Raw genomic sequence first — 24345 nt, forward strand, 5'->3', positions numbered from 1 at the left:
CACCCGTGTCTGTTTGACGTTTCATCTGAGCTGTACCACAACTGGGTCGAAAAAGAAAAAGTCTCACGTAAGAAATCTGGTCTTGCACGTGTGATGTAGCGTCTTTGTCACATCACGTGTGTTTGTTGTGAAACGTATGTAGTTTGCCCGCAGCGTGCTAGACAGAGTTGTCGTGATTCTTTTTATTGTAAAGTCATGCAGTGTGAAACCTTCTGTCGCCGATCCATTGTGCAGTGTGAACATAGCAGCGACTGAATGCTGGCCAAGATCGTCATGCGGTGTGAAAAGAACAGCGACCCGACTACTTTGAAAATCGCACAGTCTGAACTCGGCATAAGAGTCTCATGAATGTGACCAACGGCCAATGTTTCATTAAATAATACATGTAATTCCAGTTTGTTTTTCACCAAACCCTATCGTATCCACCCAGAACACTTGGAACATATGACTCGTCTCACATGAGATCATTCTGTGAGTGATTTTTTAAATCTCTGGTCAAAAAAACTAAAAGAAGGGCATACGGGATTACTACAACACTAGGGTGAGTAAATGCGTAAATGATGAGTTTGTGTGAACTGTCCCTTTAACACACAAGCAAACTCCGCTGTGCTGTCGTGTCGGGCGTTTTGTCTGAGCTCAGGGTCAATGGAAAGTGTTTTGAGCCGATGGCCGCTGAACTATAGATGCTCCATGGAGGCTTCATTAGTGTTAGTTGCTGGCTGATGGTCTCTTCATGTGTTCTATGAGTGTGCGAATGATTTCTGAGCAACATGATGGAGGTTTTCAGTTTGAGCCCCTTGGAGTTTGTCGATCTTTGGCTAATTTTAGCTTAGTGGGGCATTGCCTTCCCACAGCTTATCATTTTTTCATCTACTTTACCCCGTTTTCTCTATGACTTTTAAGTCATCCTGCATACGTTCTATTGGATTGCTTTGCAACTAATGTCGGTTCTTTCCTCTGATGATATAAAAGTTAAGCTGCTCCTAATATCACATGACACTCTTAATTTGATGCAATTTCTAAAAACAAGATGTTTATAATTTAGAATGTTTCTGCACATAATTAGGTTATAGGGAAATGTGCATTTGAGATATAAAACTGGTATGAGATATATAACTATCACCTTGACTTGTATGTTATGACTAGCATGGCATTGATTTGGTATGTGATAATGGAGAAGCACATGCAAAGGTTTGTGTTAATGGCTGTTAAATGTACATTGGGTGAACGCATTATAGTATTTTATCTGCACATATTTTTGCTACCTCTTTAGAGTTATGAAAGTAATTTTCATAAGTGATTACCAAGAGATGAAAGTATGAGAACAAATAAAAGTTGAGCTTTTCAAGCTAATTAAAGTACAATCAGGGAAAGGTGGTTCATCATTCACATTCTAAAGACGTCGCCAAGTAAATGTCTACTAATGTGTCCCATCATGCATTGTTGTATAATATAATGATGCAAATCTAATGAAAGACCACTTAAAAATAACATTTCATAAAGAAAAACAAAATCTCCCAAATACTTCCAACAGTCAGTTTTATTTAGTCACCTAATGTCTGTCGCCTACCACGGACCCCTGATCCATGATCAGCAAGCCATGTTTATCAAGTGAAACGGTGTCACCGCTATATCAGATCCCACGCAGTCACTGCCTACACCACAAAATCTCTCTCTCACTGCTTTCGAGTGGGTACGTTTGCCAGACTGTTCTCTGAGGTGAAGGGTATGAGTGTTATCCTTGTGAATTCGATATTTTCTCTGAGCACAGTAAAATATTGGGTTCTGAGTTACAGGGCAATTATTGTGATGCTTCATGTCTGACAGTGAAACTGATATGAGCTGAGAGTATTTTTCCAGTTGGCTTAATTGCACATAAATGGAAGACTAGAGTTTGTGTGCTTTTGCTAGGTGTGAATACCTCAGTGTGTGTTATGTGCATGTGGTTTACTTCTTTTCAGCTTAGTCTCAACAGTGGCGTTCTCGTAACTTGTGTGTTGCAAAGCCACACATGTACTGCAGCAGCCCACGGCTTACTTTAGCAAGCTTGTGTGAAATGTACAGCAGAGAAACAGTAGTTGAGTGGAAAATGCCTGTCATTGTTAGATTACGGGGCAGCTCACATTCAGGTGTTGTGTAGTATCTGTCTCTCTCCCACACATAGATCGCCTCACATGTCTCTGTGGCCTGTGTTTCCCCTCCAGGGCAAGGTGAACTGAGGTTTCTATGTCCTTCTTTCCACACAATATTACAGCACACACTATTAAAGCAAAGTGTGCCACCGTTTTGCCAGTGGCAGTTCCCACAGTCTCTTATTTTATATGGTTTAGGGAAGAAAAAAAAATCGGATTGTTTGCCCTGGGCCTGCAGATTGAAAATATTTGGCAGAAACTTTCAGAGAAGTCCTATTTTATAAGATACCTCTCAATCCTTTCAATCCATGTTGTGCAATTCCAGTCTGCTTCCAATATATCTCATGTCACATTATATTATATTATATTATATTATATTATATTATATTATATTATATTATATTATATTATATTATATTATATTATATTATATTATATTATATTATATTATATTATATTTTTGCAACATGCATCCATTGGCTTGAGACATTTTCTTACATCAAGAATACATCTTTATTATATTTAAAATATTTTTATATAGATTTAAAAAAGATAAGTTTTTTTTTCCCCAGCTTGAAATAACCTTTATGCTGAAGGCCATATTATTATATTATTATATTTTATATATTTTGTATTATTTATATAATTTAAAAAGTTTTGCTTTTATGCCCTCTAAAATGACCACAGTACATTTGTATTCAGAAATTAAAAAATCATAAAAAGTTCTATTCAAGTTTTGTTTGTATAAATTGCATAGTTAATGTATATGCATAGTTAAATAGTTAATCTATTTCTGGAAAAAGAAAATAATAAATAATTCATAAAAAAAGGTCATTGACCCATATATGTATTCATATTCAAAAATCATACAGCCTATAGGTTAATTCAGATCTATTTATTTATTTTAATATGATTAAAAATCTGTTAACTTTTTAATTTTCTACACATTGTTTTTGCAAATAACTCTTTGCACAAAAAATAGTGTTGTTCGTCCCTCACATTTAAACTATTTGAAATATCCAATATTTTCCTCATATTTTGATGGTTTTACGGTGTTGATTTGTAGATCAGGCAATAACCCGATGGCCTGTGTGACACTCGAGCAGGTGTGCTGGTGAAGTCATGCCTGAACTCTGTGCTCTCTTTCCCTGCCCGTCATTGTCAGTCACTTTAACCATTGTCTCGGGTCAGCTGGCCCCGTGTTATGACATCCAGGACGAGTCGACGCAAACAGCATTGAAGAGGACCTTACAGAGATGACAGATCACACATTTAGAGGCCAGCTGTGGTGTATCCGGATTTCCTCTCCTGTCGCCGGGATGGGATTTGATTCTCAGAAGAGGATACCACATATCTAAGGAAGACCTAGATAAGGGATACGGGTGTAGCGATAGTGTCAAAAGGCCTGATGCCTTTGTAGCGGTAAGGAGAGACCGGAGTATTGTTCGGCCTCTGGAATAGATTATTCCAGAATACATAAAGCTGCATTCTGTTTGCAGGAGAAGGAAGGAGGCCTTTGATTTTCGCAGGACAATAGGCGACTCTCATGAAACCATAAGCCCTTTGAGTGCAAATGGATATCTACACTTCACACTTCCATATAGAGACCCGTCTGTCTTTGATCGTGTCCCCTGATTCGATCTGACTGGGAGAGAAAGCCCAGGCTCAGATGGTCTCGTGTAGCAGCGGGGGACGACGCAGGGCAGGACAAAAGGGCTGGATGGGGATTTGGATGGAGATAACAGAAGAGTTGTCTTTGAGTGGAAAGCTCTCTGAGAGTTTTGCTGTTAGATGCTTGAATATAAGCTTAGCGAACTGGTCAGCTGTGGCATTCGTTTGCTGCACATGCATTATGCTGTTTCTAGATCCTCATGGTGAATCTACAGTTGCATGTTTAACATAGGAGATCATGGCCTAGTTATCAGTGGCGCTGGTTCTCAACCATTGTCCACAACAATATTCAAAAGACTTCTAGATTCTGGAAATTTCATTTTAAATCTCTTAAAGTTTTAAGAGCTGAATGTTTGCTCTGAGATCCCACTTTTTTTTTAAACTAATGAATTTACATGGCTTTTCCAATCACTGGAAATGATTACCCATAAGGACTTTTAATGTTTTATTTTATTTTTCACAATTGTATCCAATAAAATACAGTAGATTTTGGCCTAAAAATATACATTTATTGTAAAATAGGTCTAGAAATCACACTTTTAAAATTAGGCTACCTCATATATCCTGGTTTTCCAAGAAAGTGAAAACGTCTCGGTTACGCATGTAACCCTCGTTCCCTGAGTAGGGAACGGAGACGTTACGTCAGAAGTGACGGAGATTGGGGGTTTCGCATAGAAAGCCAATCCTCTTCGAGTATTAAAACACGAGCCAATGGCATGCAATGCCTTGGGGCTGCGGAAATTTGCATAGCGTACTCCGCCCTACTCCGTGAGTATAAAAGGAGGAAGTGAACGCAACCGCAGTATGTCTTCGCTGAGGAGCCAAGACTGAACTCGGCCTCTACCCAGCGATACAGCAGAAGTGGCAGGGAGACGTAACGTCTCCGTTCCCTACTCAGGGAACGAGGGTTACATGCGTAACCGAGACGTTCCCTATCGTAGTCACTTCGAGTTACGTCAGAAGTGACGGAGATTGGGGGTCTGTGCCATCACGCCATCTTCAAGCTGTCTTCCAGTGCCCTGCGAAAGACTGAACCCCCGAGCCTTACCTCTTTTTTTTTTTTTTTTTTGGGGATCCGACTTTGACACAGGATTACCAAAGTACACTGGGAAACATATCCCGAAGGGGACATGCTACCAGCTGCCTACCGAAGGGAGGACTTAAGAATACACATATGGCCACATAGGAACGCACATGGAACACTGGAGTACCAACCGCAGGTGGCTACTGATTTAAACTCCAGGGGTGGCAGATGGCTTGCCAAGGGAAGACACATGCTCAGAGAGGCTTACAGTGGATAATACACATGAGACGGTTACCATGGGGAACCGTGCGCATGGAGGCACCTAGCTAGCATCCAGAGCAACGCAGTGGTGCCCGCATCGTCGGTGCTGGAGGACTCAAGACTTCAATGGAAGAACTGAGGAAATATCGCACTTATCCAGTCCGGGGAGTGGAGTGGCGAGCAAGCGAAGACACCTGAGCGGATCCAGAACTGGCCGAAACGAGTACGTGAGAGGATACCGGCTCAATTCGCAGATTATAGAATCTGGCGAAGGTGTTGGGTGTCGCCCAGCCTGCAGCTCTGCAGATGTCTGTTAGCGAGGCGCCGTGCGCTAAAGCCCAAGAGGAGGCTACACTCCGAGTGGAATGGGCCGTCACACCAAGGGGGCACGGAAGGCCTTGCTGCTGGTAAGACAAAGCAATGGCATCCACTATCCAGTGGGACAGCCGTTGCTTTGAGAGAGCCCTTCCCTTCTGGCTCCCCCCATGACAGACAAAGAGCTGGTCTGAGGTCCTGAAACACTGCGTTCTGTCGACATAGGTGCGGAGAGCACGTACCGGACAGAGCAGTGCCAAGGCTGGGTCTGCCTCCTCCAGGGGCAGCGCTTGCAGGTTCACCACCAGGTCCCGGAGGGGAGTGGTAGGAACCTTGGGCATATATCCAGGCCGGGGTCTCAGGAATACGTGAGAGTAAGCCGGCCCGAACTCCAGGCACACTTCGTCAACAGAGAGTGCGTGCAGGTCCCTTACTCTCCTGATGGATACCAATGCAATCAGGAGTGCTGTCACATAGGACAGGGCAAAAACTCTACCGACTGCAAAGGCTCCAGGGGAGGCCTCTGCAGAGCACCCAGGTCTACTGAGAGGTCCCCAGAGGGCAGGAGGGGAGGGAGGCGGATTTAGCCCCCTCACTCCCCTCAGGAACCTGATGACCAGGTCATGCTTCCCATAGACTTACCTTTCACTGCATCATGAGACGCGGCAATGGCCGCGACATAATCCAAAGGGTGGAGGGCGACAGCCTGCGCTCCAACCCCTCTTGCAGGAAGGAAGCATGACTCCGATCGAACATCTCCGGGGGTCTTCTCAGCGAGAAGAACACCAATTGACGAAGAGGTTTCACTTCAACGCATAAAGGTGTCACGTGGACGACGCTCTTGCGGAAGTGATGGTTGCCGCCACCGCAGGTGGCAGCGAACTCAAACCTGCCTCGTCCCGTCCTGGAGCCACACGTGCCGCCTCCAAGATCGGGACGAGGGTGCCACAGAGTGCCCCGTCTCTGAGAGAGTAGGTCCGGTCTCAGAGGAATAGGCCAAGGAGGTGCTGTCGCGAGGAGCAAGAGTTCGGAGAACCACGTCTTGGTGGGCCAGTAGGGGGCTACCAGCAAGACCTGCTCCTCGTCCTCCTTGATCTTGCACAACACCCGTGCAAGGAGGCTCACTGGGGGAACGCACACTTGCGTGGGCCCCGTGGCCAGCTGTGCGCCAGCGCATCCGAGCCGAGAGAGCCGCGGGTCAGAGAATAACTGGGCGCAGTGGGACGAGTCCCGAGAGGCGAACAGGTCTAACTGTGCCTCCCCGAACTGGTCCCAAATCAGCTGGACCGACTGGGGATGGAGTCGCCATTCGCCGGAGATGGGACGGGCCCGGGACAGCTCGCGGCTGCCCGGTTCCGGTCTCCAGGAATGTAACTGCACGAAGGGACCTCAGGTGCTTCTGACTCCATATCAAGAGGTGGCGGGCGAGCTGCGACAACCGGCGCGAGCGTAGACCCCCCCTGGTGGTTGATGTACGCTACTGCCGTAGTGTTGTCTGAGCGGACAAGCACATGCTGGCCCTAGAGCACGCTCGGAAGCGGTGCCGGGCGAGCCGTACTGCCAACAGCTCGAGGCAATTGATGTGCATGAGGCGCTGGGCTCCTGTCCAGGAACCGGCGGCTGCATGCCCATTGCACATGGCACCCCAACCCGTGGTAGACGCATCCGTGGAGACAACGAGATGCCTGGAAACTCGCTGAATAGGGACCCTGTCCGTAAAAAGCTGAGGTTCAACCACGGGAAGAAGGATCGGCGGCACGTCGGAGTCACTGGAACTCGGAGCGAGCCGCGATGCCATGCCCACCTCGGGACTCGATCGCGAAGCCACAGCTGAAGCGGTCTCATATGAAGCAAACCGAGCGGCGTTGCCGCGGCCGCGGATGCCATATGCCCCAGGAGCCTCTGAAATAGTTTCAGTGGAACCGCACTCTTGCCCTCGAACTGTCGAAGACAAGCCAGCAGTGAGTGCGCGCGCTCGTTCGTGAGCTGCGCGGACATGGCGACCGAGTCTATCTCCATGCCGAGAAAAGAGATCCTCTGCACGGGGCAAAGTTTGCTCTTTTCCCGGTTGACCCGAAGGCCCAGACGGGCTAGGTGCCGTAGCACCAGGTCTCTGTGTTCGCAAACCTGAGCTCGAGAGTGTGCTAGTAACAGCCAGTCGTCGAGATAGTTCAGGATGCGAACCCCGTGTTCGCGAAGGGGAACAAGGGCTGCCTCGACGATCTTCGTGAAGACGCGAGGGGACAGAGCTAACCCGAATGGGAGAACGGCGTACTGGTATGCCTGGCCCTCGAAGGCAAACCGAAGAAACGGTCTGTGTCGAGGGAGAATGGAGACATGGAAGTACGCGTCCTTCAGGTCGATCGCTGCAAACCAATCCTGATACCGAACACATTCGAAAATGCGTTTGGCCGTGAGCATTTTGAACGGTAGTCGATGGAGAGAACGGTTCAAAATGCGCAGGTCCAGGATCGGTCGTAACCCACCGGTCTTTCTTGGGGACAATGAAGTAGGGGCTGTAAAGCCCGGACCTCACCTCGGCTGGAGGGACCGTCTCGATTGCACCCTTCGCCAGCAGGGCCGCAATCTCCGCTCTCAAGACTGGGGCATTGCCACCAACCATCGTGGAGCGAACTCCCCTGAAGCGGGGAAGAGACCGTGCGAACTGAATCGCGTAGCCGAATCCGATCGTTCTGATGACCCAGCGGGAACCCCGGGAAGCGCTAGCCAGGCTTCCAGGAAGTGAGCCAACGGGGTCATGCGAACCACAGACGTCCCCCCGGAGGGGCAGCGAGGCGGGTCGACCGGCATGCGTGCAGGAGTTACCCCGTCCGGATGCACCGTCGAAACCCGCTCCCCGACAGAAGAGACCAGGGAAGGCAGAGCGTTCCACGGGGGTCTGTTCTGCCGGGGGTCTGGCGACAGAGGGGGAAGGGATTGGCGTAGCCCGGGGACGACACACGCACCCTTCCGCGCCCTCCGAGACAGAGAGGAATGAACGGGGCGACGCACTGGACGTCGTGCGCGCTCATTCCAGTCTGTGTGCTCAATGACAGTGTCAGCTTTTCCTCAACCAGCTCAGGGAGCTAGCTAGAACAAAAGATTCTCCACCGGCCCTCCACCGGGGAAGGAGGGGCCCTGCCACCGCCTCCTGAGAAAAACCATGACACTATCACTGAGCGGCCCGCCTCAGGAACATCGCTTCGCCTGGCATCTAGCGGGGCACGCGGCCTGAGGGGGGGCTCTTTTCTTGGGACGCTTACCTGTGGCCTCCTCCGCGACGCGAACCGGCTGAAGGCTGCTGCTGAGGCCGCGTGGGAGGGAAGGGAGCCGCAGGGGGGCGTCCTCGGCGGCGAGCTGGCGGAGGCGTCCGAGCCGACGGCTGGTTGGAGGCAGCAGCTGGCCGTCGGGGCAGAGAAACCGCCTTCGTCTGCTCCTAGGCGGTCGAGAAGTGCTGGGCAAAGTCCTGGACCGCACCGCCGAACATTATGATGCTCCTGGACCACAGCGGTGGGCATCACCTGACCAAGGGAGCGAGCGACCGCCTCCGTGACCCGTTTAAGGACAAGGTAGGCGACAGGCTCGCAGCTCGCTTGGTCCGTCACCTCCTCGTGCACATTCCTGAGCAGCTAGCTTTGTAGGTGCTCATCATATGCAGGGCGGAGGCTGCCTGTCCCGCCGCTCTACAGAATCGCGCCGCCATAGACGACGAGAACCCATAGGCTTTGGAGGGGCATCTGAGAGCAACCGCCGGTTGACCGGGGGAGCCCCAGCGTACCCACAGACAGCCGCATCGCCGAGGGGAGGAAGGGCGGGGAACTAAGCACGCTTTTTTATTTATTTATTTACTTTTTATTTATTTATTTATTTTTTAGTGCGTGTCAGTTCCGCATGCAACTCGGGGAAAAAAGGAAATTGGGGTTGGCCGTGGCCGTAAGGCGGCAGCGTTACCCAAAAACCAATTATTCAGCCGCGAGAGATCGGGGAGGGGCGGAGTTCCACCCCCACCCGATGCTCACGGACGCCCGAGATAGCACGGCCATCATCGCGGGATCAGACACGGCGGCGCTGACGCTCCCGAGGGAGGCAACGCGGCCGCATCCTCACTTCCCGAGGAGTCAAGCCCGCCTAGTGATGCTGTGATCGACATCGCATCATCATCTGGAGCGCTGCCCGAAGCAGCCGGTGCCACCGAGGAAGCAACCGACTGAATCGAACTAACGCTCGCTGGCTCTCGCACTGAGGCGGGAGGTGTGGCCCGAGGAATCGTCGGGGCTTTGTCCCACACCATCACCGTAAAATCACCAGGTCCCCGGGTCGACGGGCCCCCTATGGAGGAAACCGATCGAGCGGGGGGGACCGGGACTCTCACTCAAGTGAGATCATTGAGTCTCGACCTCAGTGTAGAGATGGTCATGTTCCCACAGAAGGAAAATGAGTCATCCACGAACGCTGCTGCTGCATGCTGAAATGCCCAGGCATACAAAGCAGCGATCGTGACCATCAGATGACGACAGAAATCAATCACACCCAGAAGAGCACGGGCGAACCGTCTTTAAAAAGACGTGCGCGTGCAGCTCTTTCAATGAGAGGAGGAAATTCACTCTTTCAGCGCTGAAGCGACCAGGGAGAAGCGCAAAGTCTGGCAGACCACTGCTCAGATCGCAGGCGATGCAGAATCTCGCTGGGTACCGCCGTCACACCAACACTGAAGAGGACGCTCGTCTCGAAGAGTCTTGAACAGTGCTTTCAGGAGTGAAGAGGTTCTCTTGGCTCCGAAGCGAAAACATACTGCGGTTGCGTTCACTTCCTCCTTTTATACTCACGGAGTAGGGCGGAGTACGCTATGCAAATTTCCGCAGCCCCAAGGCATTGCATGCCATTGGCTCGTGTTTTAATACTCGAAGAGGATTGGCTTTCTATGCGAAACCCCCAATCTCCGTCACTTCTGACGTAACTCGAAGTGACTACGATAGGGAACTCTGTTTCTTCAAGTTTTTTAGGACATGAATCAAAATTAAAGAAAAACATCTTGATTTTAGTTGTTTTAGTTGATTTTAATGCTTATTTTAAATACTGTAAGTCATCTCGAGACCTGTTTACTGATTGAGAGCCACTGCTCTAAGGTTTCTAATTAAAATTTCAATTTCACTATTTAGGCTGTTTAAAATTGTTGTTCACTTTTGAAAAAAACTTTTCCTGATAATTTACTCACCCCCATGTCATCCATGATGTCCATGTCTTTCTTTCTTCAGTCGAAAAGAAATGAAGGTTTTTGATGAAAACATTCCTGGATTTTTCTCCATAATGGACTTCAGTGGGAACCAAACGGTTCAAGGTCCAAAAGACAGTTTCAGTGCAGCTTCAAAGGGCTTTAAATGACATCAGACGATGAATAAGGGTCTTACCTAGCGAAACGATCGCTCATTTAATAAATAAAAAACAAAATTTAAGTTGTATAAGCTCAAATGCTCCACTTTCTCTGGTCTGTGATGCACGTTTGTGACTCTCCTGTTCAAACTTGTTCATCAAAATGAACAAATCTTTTTTCGAGTCATTTGGTTCATTCAACCAATGAAACTGGAAATGATTACCCATAAGGACTTTTAATTTTTTTATTGTATTTTTCACAACTTCTATCTAGTAAAATACAGTAGATTCTGGCATAACAATATACATTCATTGTAAAATAGGTCTAGAAATCACACTTTTAAAATAAGACTACCTCATATATCCTGGTTTTCCAAGAAAGTGAAAACCCTGGTTCTTCAAGTTTTTGAGGACATGAATCTAAATAAAAGACATCTTGATTTTAGTTGTTTTAGTTTATTTTAATGCTTATTTTAAATGGTAAGTCATCTCGAGACCTTACTGGTTGAGAGCCACTGCTCTAAGTTTTCTAAGATTTTTTAAGATGTTGAGTCAAAAGTTCAAATACGTGTTGTTTTACTATTTAAATTTCACTATTTAGGCTGTTTAATGGCTGATTTACCTTCGGACCATTTTCTTTCTGGGAAATAACAACTTTTATAGCCTTGGCACTTCACATACATTAAACTTGCAGAAATTTTAAGTTTACAGACATTCAAAAAAGTAGACCGTACCCTGAGAAATATTATTCGTAGTAAAATATGTGACAACTAGTCCCGCTCGCCCATACCTAATTGAATAATTGCTTAAAAACTCTTCCGACTGACTACAGATGATGTGAGACCATCTTTATCACTTTTTATAGACTTGGAAGCATATTGAGAGCATCGTGAAGAAATGAGGATGTGATGTGGGAATATTACCCTGAACTGTGGCCTCCCAGATTCTAGGAGGAATGAAGCTTTCACGGAATATATGAAACCTTATTTATCAAACTGAATTATACAATTAGGACTCCGTTTCAGCTAGAGACTTCGGATTTGCGTAAACCCAGTAAAACATCCACCTAAGATAGGACTTGATGGTTCGAAATGTCTGCAATCGGATCCAGATGTTTGCCGATGGCGTTTCGACGGTACCGCCTGAGCTTTGAAAAGTTGATGCAGGATTTCAGAAATTGAAATTGTCAGTAGGGGTTCACCTAATTTCCCCGCAACTGATTAAATAATTGTTTATTTAATGTAAGAGGCCCCGCGGATTGCCTAAGTGAATTACATGTAATTTCATTTCACCAGCTTTGTGTGCAAATCGCCCCCTTTAAACCAAAGAATCCTCGCTCTTACATCCAGACGGCATGCCAAATGCATTATCATCCCTTATTTTCACATATTAGATCCGTGCTGTGTCTCAGTCTCCAAGCATCCCTTGCTTCCCCTCATCATTTTTACTGTCTCCGCTTTTAGACATGACTTTGCTGTCCACCTCACCAGAACTGACTGTTGAATTGACGTTGCAGAGGCCTCAAAAAAACTCTCCCCGGCGCTGAAAGCTATTATTTTCAGGTCATTTTTCATCGACAGTGCATTGTTTGGTGCCGAAAGTTCACAATGAGTGCAAAACCTCGAGAGCAGCTGATTACCATAATAGGTTTAAGACAGAAAGGTGTGATGTCTCCTCCCCGCCTCTTTCACCTGAGACTTGAAGCTTTTAATGGAGAGCTTTATGGGATTGTGGGAACATGCTTGTTAAATAAATAGATGTAATTAGGTCCAGCCTCTAATTACTTCAGATTCCTCTCACCAGGACCGAATTAGTCGGACTCCCTAGAGCGCCTAGCGTTAGGCATGCGTAATCAATCACGCACAAACAGAAAGCACAGGCTACACCCACAGAAAGCAGTACGGTCATTCATCACAGCCCGCAATGCAAACAAGAACAGCCATTTTGTTGTTGACTGCGAGAACCTCTAACCCTGCCCTACCTGTACACATACCTTTGTCTGCATGGAAATAATCCAGCTTATTATGGCGAGTGCAGATGAAAGGTAGGACAAAGTTTGTTCTGATTTTGATTGGTGGGGTTTTAACCAGTGATAATGTAGCGAATGCCATGATCACGCAGATACAGTGATAAACTGTGGGATCAGATCAGGCCTGGGATCTCTACGGCCCGCGGAGAGAAAAAAACCCGATGCATCACCTCACAGCACTGCCAGACGTGGCAGGCGAGAAAAATCGGCCCACACTTTGGGAAAACAAAGACAATCAGGGCTTTCTCTCGTTCGCCTCCCCTCCTTTTCCTTTGGTGAGCAGCTGCAGCGAGCCAGTCAAATGTGCGGGATTTTTTTTTTATTCTTTTTTTCCCTTGCCAACTTGTCCTTTTTCTGAGATGTAATGGAGGGAGAAAGAGATAAAGCAACAGAACCTGGCAAGGCAAGGTACGCATTCGTTTTTACAGATGGCGGTCCAGTTGATAATTGAAAAGGAAGTCTGGGATTTTGCACCGGTTGACAGGGAAAGGCTATTTCTGGGCTTTCCTGTGTAATTGACCCATGACCCCCTACTCACAGACATTCACATCTCAACGTTTTCACACTCCCACTTTATTTGACCCTGCACTCATACTTGTATTGTAATGCTTATGTTATGTATTTTCCCTTAAAGGAGTAGTTCACTTTAAAAAAAAAAAAAAAAAAACTTTTGCTGATAATTTACTCACCAAGATGTCCATGTCATTCTTTCTTCAGTCGAAAAGAAATTAAGGTTTTTGATGAAAATATTCTAGGATTTTCTCCATATAATGGACTTCAATGGGGTCCAAATGGTTCAAGGTCCAAAAGACAGTTTCAGTGCAAACTGTTCAAAGGGCTTTAAACGAGTTCAGACGATGAATGGGGGTCTTATCAAGCGAAATAATCGCTCATTAAAAAAAAGTTTAAGTTTTATAAGCTCAAATGCTCGCCTTGCTCTGTTCTGTGATGCGCGTTCGTGACTCTCCTGTTCGAATTCGTTCATCAAAATTAACGAATCTTTTTTCGTGTCATTTGGTTCATTCGACGAACGAAATGAGCGAATTGACTCGGAAAAAAGATTTGTTCGTTTTGATGAACGAGTTCAAACTGGAGAGTCACGAATGCGCATCACAGAACAGAGCTTATAAATAGACCAGAGCTTATATCAGACCATTTGAGCTTATAAAACGTAAACTTTTTTTTTTTTTTTTTTTTGAAATGAGCGATCGTTTTGCTTGATGAGACCCTTATTCATCGTCTGGAATCGTTTAAAGCCATTTGAACAGTTTGCACTGAAACTGTCGTTTGGACCTTGAACCGTTTGGTTCCCATTGAAGTCCATTATATGGAGAAAAATTCTTTTCTTTTCGACTGAAGAAAGAAAAACATGGACATCTTTGATGACATGTGGATGAGTAAATTATCAGCATTTTTTTTTTAAAGTGAACCACTCCTTTAAGTTGTGTGTTGTTAACTAACTTTCTATGGTTTTATATTAGTTTATATTAGTCCAACTAATATTTAAATATTTATAATTATTTATAAATATATAAATATTAGTTGCTAACTAACTTTGGATGGTTTTATATTATATTTATATTAGTCCAACCAGTTGCAATCCCTGTGTCTAGTTTTTGTGTATAGTTGGTCGTTTATAGCAAGTTCCTGCCGAGTTGGAAATGTACGTTTTTGGTTGAATCATGGTAGGAAAACTCACTTATGTAAGGCATTGGGGTTTACAGATAATGACATGTTCATTAATTGGAGACATGTTAATTTTACTGTACAAGTTCCACATTTTTTTTTTTTTACTCTGCCTGTTGATAAAATGGTGGAAATACAAGAGTCTGATTAATTCTAACATTGAAACAGCCATTATCACACAGATGCAGATACGATCAGTCTAAGTGTCAGAGCTTTTGATTTATTTCATTTTAAATCCAACACTTTTGGCTCACTAACCCTGTAAGCTTTCTGGATGGCTAAACAGGAGGCCCAGCACAAATGAATGAAATGACCAACAAGATAAATGATCAGATGTGTGTAGGTTTCATGTATATTAACTGTGCGGCTGTTGTGCAGTGAAGGACTGCAGAACACGTGTGAGTGATTTGGCTCTGGAGCCCAGAAGGCCAGGGAGAGAAATACACATAGCTGATGACGGACACTTTGTTTGGCTTGTAACGCTAGAACAGGATAGAAAAGAATAAATCAATCAATCATGTCTAAACTGTCAGGACTAGCATGTGGCCCTCTAAAAAAACCCCACTGAGATTAGAAAATATATACATTCTCGCTTAAAGGTTGTAAGAAAGCACTGATTTTGACGTAAATGAGCCGTAATTCGATTTTGAGATAATCTTCCTGCAAGGTATTGTGGGTTTGTGTTGGAGGATATGCCTGACATCTTGCACTCTTAAGGCAATAGTTCACCCTAAAAATATGCATACTTATTTTGTTCCAAACCTGTATGAATAAATGTTTTTTTTTAATCCAGACCACAAAGAAGATATTTTGAAAAATCACTGTAAAAAATAATCCGGTAAAAAACGTAAATTACGTAAAAATACGGTGTGTTACCGTTTTTGAAATTAACAGCTAAATACCGTATTGTCAACTACAGTACAAAACTTTAGTTGAACAGCTATATGCTCTAACACAAAAACAGTAACACACCATATAGTTACTGTGAAAAATACAGTGTGGAAAATTATGTAAAAATACGGTGTGTTACTGTTTTTGAAATTAACAGCTAAATACCGTATTGTCAGCTACAGTACAAAACTTTAATTGAACAGCTATATGCTCTAACACCAAAACAGTAACACACCGTATAGTTACAGTGAAAAATACGGTGTGAAAAATGATGAAAAAATATGTTGTGTTACTGTTTTTGAAATTAACAGCTAAATATTGTAACACTTTAACACACCGTATAGTTACGGTATGATGCTGGAAACCACAGCTGCCAGTAGTTTACCTTTTTTTACAGGATTATGTTTTTTTTTCTCTCCCAAATATCTTGTGTCACTGAAGAAATGAGGTCAAACAGCTCTGGAATTACAAACTTACATATTTAAAAGAAGTGCTGATAAAGTTAGCATTAGCATCTAAAGCCATCAACATACTTTTTGTAAGGGAAAAAACTATTGATTTGGGTAAGTGTAATGCTTAAAGGGATAGTTTTGTCATCATTGACTTGAGTTTGTTTCTTCTGTTGAGTACAAAAGAAGATATTTTAAAGATTGTCTGAAAGTTGACGGTAGTCATATATATATATATATTTTTTTTCTATGGAAGTCACTGGTTACCATCAACCTTTTGAATACCAACATTCTTCAAAATATCTTCTATTGTGTTTAACAGAAGAAAGAAACTCATACAGGTTTGGAACAACTTAAGGTTGAGTAAATTACGACCAAATAGTCATCATAGTTTTTGGGAGAATGAACCACTTTGATGTAAGGGTCAGTCATTATTGCTGCGGAGAGCTGTTAGAAAAGTGTTTGTGAATCTTCAATGTGTAACTTTTGTTTTATGAGCACAATAAGGGCGAGAGATCCCTCCCTCTTTGCCTGAAATGCTGTGTGCATCAAAATGATGCTCTGCGGTTGCAAAGGCCAGTTGTCAGTGACTTTGCATTTGCTGATAGCTCATGGAAAACATTGCTCCATCTCATTAAGTTATTGCCATCATTTTTATTCTTTATGGTCATGCGGGCTACCGTCCCTCATTCTCTTTTCACATTCATTTTCTACATATCTATGATTAATGGGAGATGTCGAACCGTAGAGTGAGCGAGCATCAGCGAAGGTGAGATCATAATTAGTTTAGCTGTTGCAGGCCCTCCAATGGCGCATCTGGACGGAAAAATTACCCTATAGGAAGCTGGCGGAGCTCCAAAACTTTTTACTGATACGTTGTGAAACACCCGATGAATCAAGTGCCCCTTTCCCTGCCAAAAAAGCTCTACCGACTCCAAGCCAAAATTATGTCTGCGGAAAGCTTTCCATTCTAAATGTATTAGAGCACAATTAGGAGCATTGTACTTTTCTGGCAGGAGAAATGTGCTCTCTGCGCAAGCCGTCTGAAGTTAGGCTAAATAAATCGTACACATTCTATAAGCCTAAACGAGTTTTACAGGGGCCATAATCGAGATAATTCTTGTGATTTGCCTCGGCTGACTCTCGGGATTCACTTTTAGTTCTGTCGGTTCCCGGCGGATGATTCATGCGGCTATATCTCTTTCTTTTTTTCCCCTACTTGAGTTTGTTTTCCCCTTCTCTCACAGTAGAGTGCAATATTTCAAGCTACTAGATATTTTGAGTTGCAGCCATGAATTTAAAGGTTCACGTCATGCATGGGTTTGAGAAGAGACATTTATTCAAAGATCAAAATATTTATGTCAGGCCGGTGTTGTCGCTGACACAGTGGCCTGTACATTACATGAAGGTTAATTATAGTATTAGAATCAGATTGGTTGTGCCTAATCCTGGCTTTCTGATTTGGACGCATTATGTCTGTCTGTCACCATCAGAGCTGTCAAATCCAGCTACACCCTACTGAGTCTTTACCTTTTTCCTACCTTTCTTGCTCACTTTTACATTCAGCTCCCATCTTCATGCTGAGCTTGAATCTCAATCCCTCCACAGCTCGCTCTTTTTTTTTTTTTTTTCTCAAAAAGCTCATTTTGGCTCTCTTTTTTCTTTATGATTTCAGAGACGGCGGGGCTCGGGGGTCTTCTGCGCCAACTGTCTGACCACCAAGACCTCACTGTGGAGGAAGAATGCCAACGGCGGCTACGTGTGCAACGCGTGTGGCCTCTATCAGAAGCTGCACTCGGTAAGGGGGAAACTAAGAAAACATCAGTGCAAACGCCTCGCCAGCCCACCCACAAATCGCAGAAACAGAGTTCAAATGAATGGAGAGGTGACAGCGTAGCAGCTTCGGTTTGATCGCTTCATTTCCGCGCTGTCAGGCGAGGATCCCGAGGGAATAGCCCTTTTGGCCTTCCCCATACCCCGAAGCCAGCTAATGGTCCTATGGAAGTAATTTTGCACCAGCTGGGAGCCCTACTTCCCACAGTCCTAACAAACACCTGACCTTAAAACCCGAGACGGACACAATGGCACCTGGCACAACCTTAAAACCCCAGTCGAGACGGATGCATTTCTTTCTCGCGTGGATCACAAAAACAGACGTTTAGCAGAATGTCCAAGCTGCTTTTTCCCATACAGTGAAGTGAATGGTGACTATGTTGTTTCTAGTTCCCGTTCACCTTCATATTATGGAAAAAAGCAGCTTGGGCCATCCTGTTCAATATCTCTTTCTGCATTCCAAAGCCTATAAAAGTCATTGTTTGGAAGGTTGAAAACAAAACAATTCCCCTATGGAGAAAATTATTTTTAATGTTTAAAGGGATACTCCACAGTTTTTTTCATATTAAACTATGTTATTCCCTTAACTAAGACGAGTTGATGCATACCTCTGTCGTCTCAGTGCGTGCGCTCAATCGCTCTGGCACGTGAGACACATTTGATTGCACTTAACTAGCCCAGTTCATTGAATATGGGCCAAGCAGAGAAGCGACCAAACACCTCCACGTTTTCTCTATTCAAAGATGCCACCTAGGTCACTACAAATAGAACGCCGCCATATTTGCGACCGACTCGGTTTTGATTGAGATACCTGGAGAAAATAAAAATTTTAGGCTCCGATCCTTATTTGTTACCCCCAGTTATCTTTAGTCCATTATTATCTGCCCCAGGCTTGCCCCAATTGGCATTTCATGATATAGAAATACATAAGTCATAAAGCTATTATGGCACACGTTCATGAGAGTCGAGGCGATTTCATTAATGAATCTTCTGCAGCAGTTCGGCTGGCATGAATGAATCTATCTAATCCGAACAACAGCACTGGCAGAGTCCAGAGAGACACCTGCATCAGCACAGTCAGAGATATCAGTCAAATATCATAAAAAGACATTGAGATGATCAGTTACAGAGAAGGTTTAATACACACAAATATCGAAATGAAAGAGTCTTTCGAGTCGAATCTTTTTGAATGATTTCGCTCCAATTAAAAGCTATCAGGTAAAGCTCTTCAGTGTTTATAATATAACCACTTAAATTGCAGTTTGTTCGTCACATAAAGATATCATATTAATAAATAACGATATAAATATAACGGACGAGTCGTATTAGATCACTTTTATGATACTTTTGTGATGTTTTTTGTCTTTTTATTATAATTATTTTTTGCATGACAGCCTCCAGTAGGCTAATGTTACTCATTCACTTTCATCACATCGATAAGAAGAGTCTCCGTTAGGCTACATATTCAAAAATATGCCTTTGTCTTCCACGGAAAGTAAACTTAAGGATTTGCACATGAACGTGAGTAGTTAAATGACGGCAGAATTATCTTTTTTTTTTTGGTATTAACAGACAGACAGTTATGTTCAAAATAACCCCGAATAAAATGAAAAAAAAAAAACATTGTCGATATCTGTTTGTATAATGTTGGCCACTGAGAGTAGGCTATAATAGAAATATAATTAACCACAAACAGCAACATGAGACTTCAAGTCTTTTCTTTTGGTATTGAATAAAATACCAGTCCAGGGTTCCTCTTTCGGCTGTTGTTGCAGCCAACTGCACAACATATTGCAAGCATTACGACCGTCGGTCGCAAAGATGACTGCGCAAAGCTACAGTGACGTCACGTGAACCGAATGAATTTAAATACAGTTACTCGAGTAGTGTAACTCGACCTAGGATGGTGACACAAAATAAAATGTTGCGCTTTTCAAAGCATGCAAAATGGATAACTATATTGTATGGCGAAATACCACAGTAAGTGCTTGGGAGCACTTCGACTCGGCGCAGATATCTATGGACTCGGCGCAGTAATATCATCACTCCGGAGAATGAGAGGGGGAGAGGACTTTTCACGAGTGATGATATTACTGCGCCGAGTTGAAGTGCTCCCAAGCACTTGCTGTGGTATTCCACCATACAATATAGTTATCCACTTTACACGCTTAGAAAAGCGCAACGTTTTATTTTGTGTCACCGTCCTAGGTCAAGTTACTCTACTCGTGAAAATGTGGAGGTGTTTGGTCGCTTCTCTGCTTGGCCCATATTGAATGAACTGGGCTAGTTAAGTGCTGTCAAAGTGTCTCTCGCGCCAGAGTGATTGAGCGCACGCACTGAGCCGACAGAGGTATGCATCAACTCATCTTAGTTAAGGGAATAACATAGTTTAATATGAAAAAACGCTGGAGTATCCCTTTAAAGACAGACTTACTTTGAGCTACAAGGTTGTTAATTAGTGGTAATCAGCCCTAATTATTTATTTATTTATTTTTTTAAATAATCATATTTAACAGCAGAATTCCTGGTGAAAAACTACATTACCCACGATTCTGCAAAAAATCCTACAGTTAGAGAATTATGAAATATATATAGATATATGTCCGTACACTGGAGTATACCTTTAAAGACAGACTTACTTTGAGCTACAAGGTTGTTAATTAGTGGTAATCAGCCCTAATTATTATTTTTTTTTAAATAATCATATTTAACAGCAGAATTCCTGGTGAAAAACTACATTACCCATGATTCTGCAAAAAATCCAACAGTTAGAGAATTATGACATAATTAGAGAATTATGACATAATATATAGGACATGTCCATATACAGTACATCATACATACATATATGACATATATATATATATATATATATATATATATATATTTATGTATATATACATACCACATACATATATATATATATATATATATATATATATATATATATACAGCTTAAAATTTTACATGTATATACATATACAGCTGAGAAAAATGAATTGTAAAAATACTTCTGGAAACAAGGCCACTGAAAATTGGGTGGACACTGTTGCACTTACTATACCATCTGCTTAAATGCATAAAGCAGAGACTGTATTATTAATATTTTTTCAGCTAGATAGTGTGAAATGTGCCCAAAGAAAAGAAACTGCTCGTTTCTGGACTCGGTCTCAAAATGGCTTAATTTGATTTGCTTTATTGCCTCGCAGTTCTCTGCCTTCCCAATTTAATTCTGATCTTAATGTCCATCTGTGGCTGTACTTAAGGCTTTGTCTTAAAAGTGTTCTTCTACTTGCTTTGAAGCGATGTCTGGATAAACATGACGAGTAAACAGACTCGACAACATGTGAGTGATTAAGCCGGAGAAACAGAAGCAGTATTGTGCACAGACTTAACGTTGCTTTCGTGTGCTAATCTTTGGAGCTCCTTCAGAATTGGGTCAAGTCTGTGAGTGTTTCAGTTTTTTTCTGTCTTGATATGCAGTGTTGGAAGCGCTCTTTTTCCTCAGTGGCCCCGGGCTTTCAGGAGCAGTGCCTGGGTGGCACAGACTCGCACACAGGGGCCGACTGAATCAGTGTGGTCGACTGGGGTAAAGCGGTCAGAATGCGGATCACAACAGGCTCTTTCAGGGGCCATGGCACCTGGTGGCTCGAGTCCTGCTAACTTGACCCCTCACATCTGCCCCATCACAGAGCCTGCGATCAAATTAGCGCTCACAGCCAGGCCTGTGAAATACTGTTACTGCCCCACATTAAACACTGTCTGGAGTAAATATACGCTTCCTCACGCCGTAAGTTTTTCTAACTTTGACATTTATGTTGGAGTCCCATCATGCATTGATGCAGCTGATGCTCACATCAGTCTTTGCTCTGGGTTCCTGAGACACAAAAAGTGGGGTGGCCGTGGCTTTAAGGGAAACGGAAACCATTGATAGCTTTGCAACTGAGATCTCATTGATATTAAAAGCAGAGGGCAGATGGATTTAATGAGAGTTATTATTCAGGCCTAAAGTCATGTCATGCCTCAGTAAGTGCACTGAGAGAACAATGAGATATTTATGAGAAGTCTGGTAGTTATTGCACTGATGGCTTTATTGTTCAAAAATTGTAATGATCCAATTATTGATCCAAATTGTAATGAATGCACCAATATTTATTGTTATTAATGAATTACCACATTTAAATGCAAAACTCTTATGTAAAAAAAAATCTTGTTTTTTTTTTTTTTTTGGTTGTCTTGGTTCTGAATCCAGTTATAAATAATGATTTTTCTCTGTAACGATTTTATTTTGTAATGTTGAGGAAACAAGAATAGACATTGATTTGAAAACACTACCGTTCAAAATTTGGGGTTGGTATGATTTCCTTTTTTATCTCTTATGCTGAGAAAGGCTGCAATTATTTGAAAAAATATATATATTATTATTACAATTTTAGATGGTTTTCTATTTTAATATATTTTAAAATATAATTTATTCCTGTGATGCGATGCTGATTTTAGTCTTGAGTGTCACATAATCCTCCAGAAATCATGCTGTGCTGATTTGCTGATCAAGAAACATTTCTGATTATCATCAATTGAAAAGTTGCAAAATTTTGAACTGCAGTGTACACTGTAAAAATGAATATGCTTTATCTAATTAACAAAATTGTGGCAACAGATTTCAAGCAATATTATTAATTCAATTGCACAGATTAGAATTGAGTAATAATTCAAAGTTAACCATTTAAAATGAGTAAAGTTTACACCAAAAAAAAATAAACAAAAATATCTGAATAACAGACAGACGTCAAAGATTTATTAAGAACTATTTATTTTAAATTGCCAACATTGAAGACACCTGATGTTAACAAGCAGAATCACTGAAGGCAGAAAACTGTCTAAAACACTAAAACACTGATCACCATAATGGTGACTTAAATGTACTTTTTAAAAAAGGTTTACTCATTTTAAATAGTTAACTTACAAGGAATTAATTTTATTACTCAATTCTATTGTTAAATTGAATTAATAATATTGCTTGTAATCTCTTGCCACATTTTTTTTGATTAGATAAAGCGCATTCATTTTTACAGTCTACAATAATAATAAATGTTGTATTTAGTGAGGCTGAGGCATGTGTAGTGTTCCTCCATAGCCCAGGCTATACCCAAGCGACATGGAAACCACGGATAATGTTAAAATGATCACAAGAAAGAATGAGTCATGTATTTGAAAGATGATTGCCTACAGAAAGTAAGTCACACTGATCTTCTTGATGGTAACATTTTAATATGGCAAGGTGACTCTGACAATATTGGAAGAATGTAGACAATCCAGAACGTTAATAAAGGAAATTCATAACAATCATTGCTTGTGGAATATGGAATATAATCTGTTATGGCCTTAAACCTTCAATCTATTAATGAGGGCTGATTCTCCTCTTCATGTGCTTCAATTGAAAAGAGACTTGTTGTTTTGTTGTATTCACGTTTGTACGATGATTGCATCTAGTACTGGCGAATTTCCCTCGGCTTGTCTACAAAACTAGCACAAGCATATATGGATCTGTATTTTATTAGTTCTGAGTTCTCATCTTTGATGATACTTAAACTGCGGTAAGATGATGGACTGAATGGACAGTCTTCTCTATGCTCTTTTACTGTAAAGTAGCTTCTGCAGTGGACCATCAGGTTGTGTACACGTCACACTCCACTAGAAGCTAATAAACAAGATGTAGAGACGTCTCTCGAAGCCCTCAGGATCCCTCGAAACACTGCGGGTTGGATGCAGGACTTGTTTGCGTGATGTTTCTGCTGAGTCATCTTCAGTAGTTTGATTCCCGGAGCCGAGGGAAGACGCCGGGGCTGTTTAGTAGAAAATGTCTTGCAGTCTTTCAGGTTCTTGGTTTGATAAATAATCGAGTGAGTGTTTCAGTGATGGCGCTGTAACGCAGGAGGCGGTGTCCTTCATGTCAGCCTGGCAGTCGGTTTCCAGTAGTATTTTTATACTTTTGAATAAAACCTTTTATATGCTGTGCAGAAATCATTTCATAATAGCACCTCATAAAAGCACACTGTAGAGAGCCCTAAATGGAGGTCTGGACTCCTCATGCCAGAACACATTGCAATAATAAATGTCTCTCAGATTTTATCTTCTAATAATGGAACCCGACATGCGCCGGAGCCGTGTGTCAATGCCCGACGTTAAACTCACCGGCATGATGCGTTTCTATGTGGGACGCAGAAAGAATTTGTTCAGCGTTCTCTTAAAGTTCTGAACTCTGACCACCCGCTGGAACCACAAGGCCCAAAAGATAGAAATAAATCAAATATCTGGAATAGCAGAAAGGTTTTGTTCACACACAGCACTCTCGAGATGGACCCTCCAGCTCATTTGAGCATTAAATACCTTTCAGTGTTTCAAAAAAACTCTTTTCTGTTTCACACATGAGTCTTTAGCTCTGAGATACCCAAGATTGCTGACTAGCTATATAATCACAAAATATGTATTTATATACAGTTTACTGTATATATACAAAATGCAACTTTTTGTTATTAATACAAATTAAATTTGTTGTGTGTCATGCACATTTTTCCCCCATTTCTCAGTTGTTTTGTAGTAAGTAGATGTAATCAAAGGCTTTATCACACGTTTACTGTCTCTGTTCTAGTTTGATATTTGACACAGAAAAGATAAATCAAG

The 24345-nt window shown here is 42.9% G+C and overlaps 1 protein-coding gene across 5 annotated transcripts in view; it reads left to right on the plus strand.

Moving 5' to 3' along the window:
* Window positions 1-24345, plus strand: part of trps1 (trichorhinophalangeal syndrome I) — a 155688-nt gene that overhangs the window by 126292 nt on the left and 5051 nt on the right. For all 5 annotated transcript variants that reach the window (XM_039680638.2, XM_039680633.2, XM_039680636.2 and 2 more), the window contains one exon: window positions 17504-17626. In XM_039680638.2, coding sequence (XP_039536572.2) covers window positions 17504-17626 — 123 coding nt within the window. The remainder of the gene's footprint in view (window positions 1-17503; window positions 17627-24345) is intronic.

This window comes from Pimephales promelas, chromosome 18 (assembly GCF_988280905.1).
Source record: "Pimephales promelas chromosome 18, fPimPro1.hap1.1, whole genome shotgun sequence".
Taxonomy (NCBI): Eukaryota; Metazoa; Chordata; class Actinopteri; order Cypriniformes; family Leuciscidae; genus Pimephales; species Pimephales promelas.